General features: G+C 44.8%; 1 protein-coding gene and 1 pseudogene across 2 annotated transcripts in view; both read right to left on the bottom strand.

Annotated features, from left to right (window-relative positions):
- Positions 1-408: 408 nt before the first annotated feature.
- On the bottom strand, positions 409-509 carry LOC142836229 (U6 spliceosomal RNA; annotated as a pseudogene).
- Positions 510-6,108: 5,599 nt separating this feature from the next.
- Adk (adenosine kinase) overlaps positions 6,109-13,371 on the bottom strand; it is a 407,022-nt gene continuing 399,759 nt past the window's right edge. For both annotated transcript variants that reach the window (XM_075949366.1, XM_075949365.1), the window contains exon 11: positions 6,109-6,962. In XM_075949366.1, the coding sequence (XP_075805481.1) occupies positions 6,838-6,962 (125 nt within the window). In that variant the 3' untranslated portion in view covers positions 6,109-6,837. The remainder of the gene's footprint in view (positions 6,963-13,371) is intronic.

The raw sequence follows: 13,371 nt of genomic DNA, 5'->3' as shown, positions 1-13,371 counted from the left end.
ATTACCCTTCCTTTTAAGGAGAGTGGGATTCAGTTTCATCTTTTTGGAGAAAATAAATCACAGACACCATTACATCCCAAACTTCTTATGCGGAATTGCACTTTCAGCTACAACCATGAACTGGGACGATACTGTCAGGCTCAGTTAACTTCATCTGGTGGATTTCAGACTTGGCACCATTAAGTGGCACTTACTTAGAAAGCTGGTTTTTGTCTGTATGTTTCCGAAGTACTGATCAGCAGCATGGAAGCTGGGGTGACACAGACAGACCAGGGAACATCAGTCTGTGCTTACAGGAAGGTCCTCAAGGCGAAGCCAACGAGGCTTGGATGTCCTCTGGCTGTGGGAACCACTTTACAGAGTTTCAGTATTGCCCAGCAATGTATTTACATTTGATAAAATGTATTTATTAATATGGAATCCTTCATAAGTTAGTGTGTCAACCTGGCACAGGGACCGTGCTACTCTCATCTATATCATTCATCTTGGTGTGTGCTGCTGAAGTCAGCACAGGAAAAAGTGTGATAATTTTAAAAACTATGTGTTCAACCCGCCCCCTCCCCGCAGCATCCAGCTAGCCGAGCTGGCGGCTGGGGTGTCGGGGACGCAGCCCTGCCGCTTCATATTACTACAAATGGCGCCCGACGTGATGGACTAAACCCACTTAAAAAAACCTGAGAAGGCTTAAAAATAAGGGAGAGAGAGTTTAACACAGATTTTTGCTGTTTGTTGGTGGTGTGCTGTAGAGAGATTTCCCAGTTCGGCAACAGCAGCAGAAAAAAATGCTGTGTCATTTTAAAGCACAGCTTCTTGGGGCTGTGCCGCCAGTGCAAACTCTGGCTTTATGTTTGTGTTCCCGCTTGGGATCGGAAGCTTGGGATCGGAAGGAGAGTGCTCTGAGACCGTGCGATGACTCAGAGCTCCCCGCCTGCTCATGGGCAGAAGGCAGAATCAGGCTTAGGCAGGCGGAAGAGCATGGCAGATTCCTGCAGCTATACAGAGACATGTTTTCAGACTGTGCAGTGCTCTGCCTGTCAGATTTGGCTGTAACTTGGATGAAAAGAATTTCTGTGCTGCACGCTCAGTCTCAGAATTAAAGTGCTGAGTGCCGCTCCTACCTGGTGGCCCCAGAGCTAGCACAAAATGGTACGTCCTCCATTTTGAAATTTTCCTGACTCAGCAGCAGGAACAAACCTGTGTTGTTTTAAAATGACGGCTTTCTGGGCCATCCTGCCAGGGCAGACTCTGTTGGAGGCAGGAGGGCCGGCAACAGAGAGAGGACTTGAGTGTTGTCTGTTGCAGCTTGTTTGATGGCAAGAACCTTGATACACTGTAGACTTGTGGCACTGAACATGGCTACAGCCAGTACCTCAGCCATGAGGCTGGAAAGCTAAGGAATGGGCTGGATCCAGCCGTCAAAGCCACGCCTTTAGTCCTACTGAGATTGCTTGGTAAATTAAAGACTCATGTGGTCAGAAAAAGAGAGATATACAGTAAAGAGAGATTCAAAGACAGAGAAAATTTCTGAATGGTTTAAAGTGTGTTAAAAATATATGCAGACTAAAAGTTGAAGTTCTTAAAGTAAAAAAAAAAAAGGAAGAGAGTTGTTGTGTGTGGTAGTACACACCTTTAATCCCAACACTTGGGAGGCAGAGGGAGATAGACCTCTGTGACTTGAAGGTGTGGTAGCACACGCCTTTAATCCCAGTGCCTGGGAGGCAGAGACAGGTGGATCTCTGAGAGTTCAAAGACAGCCTGGTCTACAGAGTTATTCCAGATCAAAGATATACGCTCAAAAAGCAAAAAGTTAACCTAGGAATGTCACAGCTTAGATTCTTAAGCACCTAATGATTTAAAAGCAAAAATCAAAAGTGCTCCTGGATAGTAAAAAATTGCAGATTCACAATAGGACAGATTCAGACCACTAAATGAGTCACACTGTTGGAGGAATGTATGTAGGCTTGGGAGAGAGAAGAAAAAGAATATAGAAAATAAAGTTAATGTTAAAAAAATAGGTAAAGTCTTTAAGGAGACAGAGTACAGATAGTTAAGAGATTAAAAGAAATAAAGAAAAATAAGCCACATAAAAATGGAAAATTCACAGAGAGTCTGGATTATGTACATTGTGTTTTCTTTAAAATTTTTGACTGTGAAGGAGCTAAGTACAGAGAGACATTTCAGTATATGGGCTGCCAAGTGGAACCAGAACGGATATCATGAGGGTATGATTTCAGAATTTGGGTCTAAGGATATGATGCTTTGGAGAGGGTCTTCTTTTGTTTTCACAGAGGACCAGACCCTGTGGATTGCATCTATCCCGATATGGTATGATAGACCACGACCTCCCGAAAGGTTCCTGTGAATACCCCCCAAAAATTACTTCACTCAACTGCCAACTGAGATAAACCTGGCACACAGGTTATACCCTAAAATCATTAACAACACCCCCATTCAGCAGGAAGCAGTTTGGAGAGAAAAAACTGCGCCCATGTTCCCAAATATAGTTTATAAATGTTCTTTTACATTTAAAGGGGGATATGATATAGATATGAATAATTTGCATTAGTATAGATTTTGCTTTATTTATAGAGATTTAAGGTCAATTTTGTTATATGTATAAGTGTTTCTGATTTTGATTAAGGTATTGTGATTGTGTAGTTCATTAAAAAATGTAATGTATAAATAAGAAATATAGGTTAATGGATAATCATCAGTAATAGTCAAGCTTGTAATCATGTTAGTTAGATTTTCTAGATATATAGAGATATATTTTAGATAGACATTCTTCATGTCTTTCAAAGATTACAGAATAGGACATTTAATGTTTTAATAACTGAGGACTTTTCATGACAATGAGACACTGCTCCTGGCAGCACCAATCTACTTCAAGAGGAAGATGGGCATCGAAGAGGATCCTTATGGAGTTTGATAGCCATTTGGGCAAGAAACTGCTCTTGCCTGGACTATTGCATAAACTGGACACAGAGAACCCGCAGAGAGAGGACTACTGAACTTGCCTAAGGTGAGATGATCTTTCGGGGTTCCTGATTCATGAAAGAGTCTGCGAGACATTCTGCAGGACACAACAGATAGTGACTGAACTGACTTTGAATTTTCCTGCTTTATGGAAATGCCTGCTGGATACCATGGGCCCCAACGGTACAGAGGAACTTTGGGTGACTGTCCAGGCAGGGAGATGTCTCTGTCATTTCTAGAGTTTTAAAAGTTGCTTTTTTCTTATTTGCTTAGGTAGTATTGTATCTTTCTGGAGTCTTTGATGGAGTTAAGAATAGTTAGTTATAGTTATAGTTTTCCTTAGTTATGATAAAGATTATTGTAACTTTTACTTGATAACTGTTCTTTATATGTAATTTTGCTATGTTAAAGTTAAAGCCTTTTTTTTTGTTTAAACCGAAAAAGGGGAAATGATGGAGGAAGGTCATTGGTTAAATAAAAAGAAACTGCTTGGTCCTCATTGGTTAGAAGATAGGTGAGAGGAGTAAACAGACAGAACGCTGGGAGGAAGAGGAAGTGAGCTCAGACTCCACAGCTCTCCTATCGGGAGCAGACGCCTCAGCAGAGATGCCATGCCCCGCTTCTGGGCAGACACACGCGATGAAGCTCCGACCTAGAATCTTTCCCGGTAAGACTGGTGCTCACAGATTATTAGAGATGGGTTGATCGGGATATCAAAATTAGCCAGTAAGGGCTAGAGCTAAAGGGCCAAGCAGTGATTAAATGAATACAATGTCCGTGTAATTATTTCGGGGCATAAGCTAGCCGAGCAGGCGGCTGGGGTGTTGGGGACGTAGCCCTGCCGCTTCATATTACTTCAGCATCCATTATGTGTATAGGATATGTATATATGTGAGCCAGGCTGGTTTCTGCAACAACCCGGGGGCTCTGAAGAGAAATGAGAGCCACGTACTTCCATCTCTCTACTGTTCTTTAACAAAAAGCTTTTTTTTTAAAAAAATCTTTTTAAAATCCAATGTGTATGGGTGTTTGCCTGCATGTATGTCTGTTCACCAAGTATGGGCAGTGCCCAGGGAGGCTGGACGAGGGCATTGTATTCTCTGGGCCTGGGGTCACAGACAGTTGTGGTAATGGGGAATTGAATCTGAGTCCTCTGGAAGAGCAGCCTGCTCTCTTAACCCTGAGGATAAAATATAGAAGTAGAGGTGGTGGACACCTTAAATCCCAGCACTCGGTGGGACAAATCTTTGAGTTTAAGGCCAGCCTGGTCTACAGAGGTGAGTTTCAGCACAGACAGGGCCACACAGAAAAACCTGGCTATTAAAAAAAAAAAAGAAAAGCTAGTCACAACTGGACTGCACTGAAAGTGAGACATCTTGTTTGGACACGACATCTCTAGAAACAGAAAGGACAACCTCCATGACGCGAGAGACATTTTTAGTCATCATATGGAACAGACTGTAAATACAGCTTACTAGTCAGATGAATTACTCACTCACAGAGTCAGAAAAGGATCTTAAGACACATCGAGTGAGTAACAGAAAGAGCTGACAGCGTGTGCGAGTCAAGTGAGACCACTTCACGTCCACTGCGATAGGGTTAAAATGCAGAATAACACGTGTCAGCGGGTGAGGTGTGAGCAAAGTATTGCTATTAGGAATCTCAAGGGGGCCAGGTGCTGGTGGTGCACGCCTTTAATCCCACCACTTGGGAGGCAGAGGCAGGCGGATCTCTGTGAGTTCGAAGCCAGCCTGGTCTACAGAGTGAAATTATAGGACAGGCTCCAAAGCTACAGAGGAACCCTGTCTTAAGGAAAGAAAGAAAGAAAGAAAAAAAGAAAGAAAGGAAGGAAGGAAGGAAGGAAGGAAGGAAGGAAGGAAGGAAGAAAGAAAGAGGACTCTTAAGGGGTGCAGCCACCACAGGAAACAGTCTGGGGTTCCTCAATTACCCGAGTCCTGCAACCGCACAGTGCTCTGGCTTGTCTTGTTCACCTGCTGGAGAATCCCTCATAAAAAAGCAGACAGTGCTCTATGCTTGTGACCCCAGTGCTGGGGAGGCAGAACCAGGAGATCCCTAGAGCCTGGGCCAATCGTTCCAGGCCAGGAAGAAACCCGGCACCCACACATGCACGCCTCACACACATAGCTCCTGCAGAAGGCTGGCTGCTGCTGTGACCTCACACACATAGCTCCTGTAGAAGGCTGGCTGCTGCTGTGACCTCACACACATAGCTCCTGCAGAAGGCTGGCTGCTGCTGTGACCTCACACACATAGCTCCTGCAGAAGGCTGGCTGCTGCTGTGACCTCACACACATAGCTCCTGCAGAAGGCTGGCTGCTGCTGTGGCCTCACACACATAGCTCCTGTAGAAGGCTGGCTGCTGCTGTGACCTCACACACATAGCTCCTGAAGAAGGCTGGCTGCTGCTGTGACCTCACACACATAGCTCCTGAAGAAGGCTGGCTGGTACTGTGGGGACAGGCACGAGTGAGTGAGTGCTGGACAAGTGTGTGGAGACGCTGGGACTGACCAGGCTGGCCTCGAACTCACAGAGATCCGCCTGCCTCTGCCTCCCGAGTGCCACCACTGCCCGGCTGGACTGGACACTTCTGCAGGTGCAAAACTATGCTTTTGTTTTTCGAAACTGACTTTTGTGAAGTAGCCCAGGCTGGCCCTGAGCTTGTGATCATCAATTTCAGCTTCCTGAGTGCTAGGATTACAGCCACCACAGCCAGAAGGAAGCTCTACAGCTGTTTTGGAAAGCTTTTGTGGTTCCTTCAAAAAGGTTATGGTTGGAAATTAAACACTGGCGAATTTTTAGTACTCACTGAAATTCCCTCCCAATACTATCCTAAAAAAAAAATAAAAAGGAACATATGACAAGGAGTTGTGGGGCAGAGGCAGGTGGATTTCTGTAAGTTGGAGATGTACATAGTGAGTCCCAGGCCAGAGCTCACAGTGAATCCCTGCCTCAAGAAAAGAGTTTATATATGATCTAATAATTCTACTGCTGCAAATAAGAATACTTACTGGCCTGTTATAATATGTGGTGTGTGTATGCACACAGATATTTATATATAATGTACTTCATTTCTTTTCCTCACCCCATCAATAAAACCATACAGGGCACAGTACTACAATTTCTTCCTTAGTTTTATTGAGCATAAGTCAAGACAGAAAAGATTCTTCTATGGCAGTTTATTTGTATCAAATTACATAGTACCATCAGGAGGCAAAAGGGTACAATCTGAGGAACATGGAACATGATGCAAATGTTGGGGGCCACATTTGTCCACAGCCCTCACGTGTCTAGGGCCTATTGAAGAGTTGATAGCGAGTAATTTGGTGTGATAAACATTCCTGTACCTTATTTGACTAGTTATCAGATACATATAGATATATATACACACATACATATATGTATATATGTATATATATGAGACATGTGTGCATACACACTTCCAAATTAAATATATTTCTATAAAAAGCTCAAGAATGATGTTAGCATTAATTTCTTTTAAAAGTCTATTATATTAAATTGCACCTGTATTGAAAGCAGAAATGTAAAAAAAAAAACGATCAATTTACTAAATACAGATGAAATTACAATCAAAAATGAAATAAAAGTTTCTATTGAAATGTTGTGATCCTGTTAGACATTTACGAAGCACTAACAAACTATGGAAATAAACATTTTCCCTCAGATTTCAGAGACTAGAGGTTCTAGGAGCAGTACTGAGCCCTCTAAATTAAGAATGAGAATCATGGTTTCATAGTTGGCAGAGACAGCAGGTGAGTTTATTCTTTCTTGTGGCAGACGGTCAGGACATGGCCACTGCAGCCTGAGGTTTCTGTCTTCCATCAGTGGAAGTCCGGCTTCTCGGGGAAGGTACAGCCCGTTCGCCTAATGATGACGCTTGCTGCATAGTGGCCGGCGCGGATGCATTCGGTCAGGGGCTTGTCATAGACCAGTTGTGAGAGAAACCCTAGAGAGAAGGTGAGTGTGTGCAACAGCATTAGAAACATCAGGACAGCCAGAGCTGCTATACAGAGAAACCCTGTCATGAAAAACAAACAAACAAACCAAGAAAAAAGCAATGTCAAGAGCTCAGCTGGCGCCCAGAGACTCTGGTCTCTGCGTGAAGGTTAGCCTTGACTGTCTACTTGGCGGACAGAGGTGCACCTAGCGGACTAGTAGAGTGTGACGTGACTGTACGCACGTCGGTAACTAGAGAGAGACTTGCCCTGCCCGTGAGTGGCACCGCCTAGTAGGTAGCTGGGCCCTGAGTGGATGAGGAGGGGAAAGAGGAAGCTGCAGTGCAGACAGAGGCTCTGCTTGCGGGCTGTCGTCTGTGAACTGCTTGGCTTTATTGCAACCTCTGAAAGTGTGAGAAGCAAAGTCCTCCTCCCTGAGATTTCACGCCACCCACAAACACCACACACAGGGCCGCTCACTTAGAGGGAAAGTTGAGAGCAAGCTCTGCTGAAATGCATTACTTGAGTCTTTGCCGATAAAGCCAGAGGTTAGCCTTCCTCCCTAGTTATTCCTAGTACATTGCTATTTCAAGAAAGCCCTGTGGTCTCTTAAGAGCTGCAGGCTTCAGGCACAGCAGTGCACACCTGCAGCTTCGTGCTTGGGAAGCAGAGGCAGGAGAGGCGGGATTGCAAAGTCATCCAAGGCCTGCCTGAGCTAGGTGAGAGTCTGTTCCAAAAACCAACAAAATCAGAGAGAGAGAGAGAGAGAGAGAGAGAGAGAGAGAGAGAGAGAGAGAGAGAGAACACCAGTTAGAAGGTGCTCTTTTCACAGGCAGCAATGAAATCCACTAAGTTCCCCAGCTGAGCACCTGATGGATTTGACTGTCACGTGAACATAGCAAAGGGCCAGGCAGTGGAGGCAGAGGCAGGTGGATCTCAGTGAGTTCAAGGCCATTCTGGTCTACAGAGAACATAAAACAGCATTGAATCAGCTTCTTACCACAATGGAATAAAAGGAGCCAGGGTTATTATTCTTCTAGGAGCAGTTGAAATAAAAAATTATATGAAACAAACTTCTTAAAATATTATACAGTAGCCACAAAGGGTTTAAGAAAGGGGGGAAACAGGGGACTGGAGAGTTGGCTCAGTGGTTAAGACTCGGGCTCGATTCCTAGCACCACAGAGGCTGACCGCCTCCTCGGGAAGGAACCAAGCATGCGTGTGGTGCATAGCTGTACATGCAAGCAAAACACTCATATACATAAAAAATAAAATAAATCTTAAAAAAAGCAGGGAAAAAAAAAGCTGGGTGGTGGTGGTGCATGCCTTTAATCCCAGCAGATCTCTGTGAGTTCAAGGCCAGCCTGGTCTACAAGAGCTAGTTCCAGGATAGCCAGGACTACACAGAGAAACCCTGTCTCAAAAAAATAAAGTATCAATGTAATGTAACAAGCCAAGAGTGAAGACCTTAGACCATCTGAATACACAGAGAAAAACTATCCGACAACATCTAATAGCTAATCCTAATTTTCATAATTTAGAAAAAGAGGTACAGAAAAGAACTTTTCCACTTGAGAAAGAAATTTATAAAAATTTACTGCTAATATTTTAAGGTAAGGGATGAATAATTCATTTTCTCCTTAAGACTAAAAATAAAGCAAGAATGTTTGCCCTCTGCTTCGCATGCACACACGCTCTGTGGCAGGGTTTCATGCTGTAGCTTGGGGTGGCCTCACACTTGAGTTGGCATCTTCCTGTCCCCTGAATACTGGGATCACAGATCTGCACTGAAAGACTCTAAATGCATTTGTAAGCCCCCTCAACCCTAAGACATTTTTCTAAAACCTTACACTCACTCTCTCTTGGAAACAGGACAGTAACCCCTTCCCATGCTGGACTGCTCATCCTGAGTCCTTGAGAATAATCTTCAAACATAACTCCATTCTGGGAATTGAGGCAAAGACAGCCCACAGATGTTGACTCAGTTCCTGATGTATTGATTTAGTCACTGGAACAAGGTCAGGATGGCCCACAGATGCTCCCCCTTTATCTCACCAGATCACACAGCTATTCTCCTGCCCTGGAATAGACCAATCACTGCTAGTAACCCTTTGAATAAGCCAATCCAATAAGTTGAAAAACAACCTTCAGGTTCCCCCCACCTTGTGTCCGTGGCTTTTTGCTTTAAAAGATGGACTGTAACAGCTATCGATGTCTTTCATATCCCGAACCTGAAGGGCCCTGTCATGACAGAATAAAAATCCTCTTGCTTTTGCATCAATTGTGGTTATGTGAGTGGTGTCTGGAGCAACTCCTCCCTGATGTTTGGACTTCTAGTCCAACAGCACCATCTGCCCAGTCCAAGTGTTCTTCAACATTCTCATGGAGACATTTGTGGAGCAAAGTGAGCCATCAAGATGGATAAGGAAGTCACTTTCAGTATGAAGAAGGCAGAATTGTCTATGCCTGAAACTCAAGACAGCAGGCAAGGCCAGAAGTGGTGGAAAGCAAGGGTAGGTGGCTCTGTGTGAGTCTGAGGCCAGCCTGGTCTATGCAGAGAGTTCCAGGCAACCAGAGCTACACAGTAAGACCCTGCCCTACCTCTTCCCTCAAAAAGAGAAAAAAGAAAAAAAGGGTTGGGAATGTGCATCTGTACGTGGAGGCAGGGGCTGCTAAGTGCTCTAAGTGCTCTATGGGTGAATAATGCCGGAGATTAGGATTCTAGTCTGTTTTGGCAGGGCAGGGTAGTAAACCCTTGAATCCTAGCACCAAGGAGCTGGAGGCAAGAAGATGAGGCGTTCAAGGTCATCCTCAGCCAGTCAGTGAAGTTTGAGGCCAGCTTGGGTAACAAAAACCAAAATAACACAAACAAAACCTCTGCACACATGCAAAAATGAACCTAAGAACCCATGGAATCTAGACAACTGTTATTAGTGCTACTGAGTTTAGTAAAGCTGCACAGCTAGCAACTGAAAAATCAAGCCAAGAGCTCAGAGGCACAGGTAGCAACTATAGCTAACAGCGAGCAATTAAAGAATAATATTCCAAATGCTATTTATGCATAATATCAAACTTGTGAAATACCTAGGAATATGTCTGAGAAAGTCATGTAAGATCAGCCACTGAAAACAAGGCTGCACAAAGGGGAAGAAACTAAGCCCAGGCAACAGAGAGGAAATGCTAGTGGGCCAAGACTCAGTGCTGCTGTTGGCGCTGTAGAACCAGAAGCTGTTAGAACATGGTTTTATGTAAGCCCAGCTACTGAGGGAGGTTGAGGCAGGCGGCTTGTCTGGCCATTGTCAGAAGCCCTGTCTCAAAAATCAGAAATAAAATTAAAAAAAAGTTAATTAGGGGTGAAGGGCTGTGTAGTAATATGGGCGCGGCGGCGGGGTTGCGTCCAAGCTGCCTGCCCGGCTAGCTTATGCCCCAAATAATTACACGGACACTGTATTCTTTTAAACACTGCTCTGGCCCATTTCTAATCGTCTGTGTAGCGCCCCTAGGTGCGCTTACCGGGAAGATTCTAGCCTAAGTCCATCCTGGGTTGGAGCTTCATAGCGTGCGTCTTCCATGGAGCAGGTAGCATGGCGTCTCTCCTGCGTCTGCTCCCGAGAGGAGAGCTGTGGAGTCTGACCTCACTTCCTCTTCCTTCAAGCGTTCTGTTCTGTTTACTCCACCCACCTAAGGGTGGGCCTATCCAATGGGCCTAGCAGTTTCTTTATTGCTTAGCCAATGAAATCAACAGATTGATATATGACACTCCCACATCAGGGCTGGGCGTTCTGCTCAGTGGGCGGCACGTGGCCAGCCCGTGAGAGGCCCTGCATTGGTTCCAGTACTGCAAAACCAAAAACCAACCAAACAAATCCAAAGAAAAACAAAAAATAAGACTACGGTATTTGAGAAATTACAGGGGAAATCTTTGTGAGCTTGGTGTGCTTGGTCTGAAGGTAACTTCAGAAGCCTCCGCCACTGTGGTATGCCCTGCCCTAAGTACAAACTTTTATAGAAGACACAACGATTCGGGTTTCACCAAACTCACTTTGTACTTCAGCAAAGAGAAACACAGCCAAGTGCACATACAGAGTGCAGCAGTTTTCATTAAAAAAACCAACAACAACAAAAAACAAAACAAACAAAACAAAACCCCACAAGTCAGAGTGGCCGCAAGGCCACCGCAGCCACTAAAATGACCATGTAGCAAGACGGCCTGGAGGGAGCTGCGGAGGGTGCGCGTGCTCCCCAACTTTAAGCACGTTGACGAAGGGAACGGGAAGAAGACTTGGTTTCTTATTACTGCATGGGTGGATGACGTGGGACGGAATGTGGCCGCAGAGTCAGTTATGAGAGTTCCGGAGACTGAATTCAGGGTCTCAGTCCCGCTCAGCGCTCTAACTGGCCCCTGCGCGTGTCAAATGATAAGGTCACTTTGGGAAGTGATTTATTAGCGCTGTAAAAAGTTTGGTTTGGGGTTGGAGCGTGGGCTCAGTAATTGAAAACCCAGGCTAGTCTGGCAGAAGACAGGAGCTCCATCGCTGCATCCACAGTTGACTACACAACAGTCTGCAACTCGAGGCCAAGCTGTCTTCTGGCCACCTAGGGCACCAGGTAGGTCTACAGGTGCTGCAGGACAAACACGCAGGCAGACACTCTCTCTCACACACACAAAATCAAAATAAATGCCGTTACAAAAAAGTTAAATTAACCTACCATATGACTGAGTTATTTTATTTCTAGCTATTTACCCTAGGTAAACGAAGGCAGACGTGTAGAGACTTGTAAAGGAACGTTCCCAGCAGCTGTACAGTGACAGTCCCAAGTGGAGGCAATCCAACTGGATGAGATGGGGCAGGAAGGAAGGGTTAAGAAAGGGCATGGGAATGACGGAGCCACTCATAGAGACTGGTATATCACACTTAAAAGTTTATAAAACTGCACTTTAAGAATGGGTCTTTATTGTATGTCAGTTATGCCACAATAAAACCATAAAAACATAAAGGAAAGGAAGGAAGGGAGAAAAGAAGGAACGGAAAAAGGTATAGTTACACATAAGATAGGACAAACCCAGAAAAACCCTACTCCTCCCTCGGGGGCCCTGGAGCTGTTGCTGTGCTCGCGGCCGAGGGCTGCGGATAATGAGAAACTTGTGCAGGCTGACTTCCGGCCTTCCCTGAGGTCCTGGGCAGCCAGGGAGCAGGGGAGAGCTGAGGGTTAATTTGGGGCTGTGATACAATGACTTGTTGAGATCATTACACCAGATTTATGTCCTTCCTCTTTCCCAGCCAGGCCCAGAAAATGCTCTGTATTTGATAAAATAATTACAGAAGAGAATTAATTTGGTTACTAGAATGAAGTCTTTGGAAGAATGTGAACTCATTCTCTCAGGAGTATTTTCATCACAGAGTTTTCAGGTAACAGGCAAAGGTCAGGATAAACTTTCTGCCAAACTGTGAGACTGAAATGTTCGGCCCACACAGCGAACGGGGCAGACGCCAGGTTCAGAGTAGGATCGGCTTACAATGGAAACACGTCTGTTAGAAGCCTTATGAGCAACATCTGTTTTCCTCATTCTTCCTGCTATGATCTTTGTGAGAAAAGCTCATGTTAGGGAATGTTCTGTGAAGTTAAGTGTCGGCATCCTCCTTCTAAGAGAACCTCTGATGAAGTCGGTGTCGCGCTCCACAGACTCATTTGCTTTGACAAAAAAAAAAATCTAGATGTGACAAAAGCTACGACCTTTGGCCCTAGGAGAGTATCAGCTTTTCAATAACCTATTTTTAAAACCCAGCAAAGATGAATTACAGGTATCACATAATCAGTTATAATTGGGGCCTTCAAAGAGTAGCCTTTGTCAGTCTTAAAGACTGTATAAAGTTATTTAGTGTGCATGCTGGTACTAAAGGGTAATAAAGAATGACTTCACAACAGGAATGAACAAACAGCCCAGGTCCCCCCTACCTCAAGACAGAGCCTTACTGTGCAGCCCTGGCTGGTCTGGAACTGCCTAGGTAGACCAGGCTGGCCTCCACTTACAGTGATCCCCCTGTCTCTGCCTCCTGAGTGCTGCGCCCCCACTCTTGCCTTCTAAGATACTCTTGTGCCTTGAAAAGTATGTAACATAAAATTGACTACTGTAACAATAGTTACTATTTATTTAGCCTGGAGGTGGACGTGCTGAGCCATGGCAAGTGTCTGGAGGTGGAGGACCTGCTGGGAGTCAGTTCTCTCCTTCCAAACTCAAGTCTTCAGACTCCACGCCGGGCACCTTTACACCAAGCCACCTTGCCGGCCCATTCGCTCATTACGTTTATTATCTTTTAAAAATTTTTAAAAAGATTTATTATTTTTATGTCTGTGGGCATTTTGCCTGCATGTACGTCTATGTACCATGTGCCTGGTACCCTGGGAGGCCAGAAGAGT

The sequence above is a fragment of the Microtus pennsylvanicus genome, chromosome 15 (genome assembly GCF_037038515.1).
Source record: "Microtus pennsylvanicus isolate mMicPen1 chromosome 15, mMicPen1.hap1, whole genome shotgun sequence".
Lineage (NCBI taxonomy): Eukaryota > Metazoa > Chordata > Mammalia > Rodentia > Cricetidae > Microtus > Microtus pennsylvanicus.
This window is presented reverse-complemented; position numbering and strand designations above follow the sequence as displayed.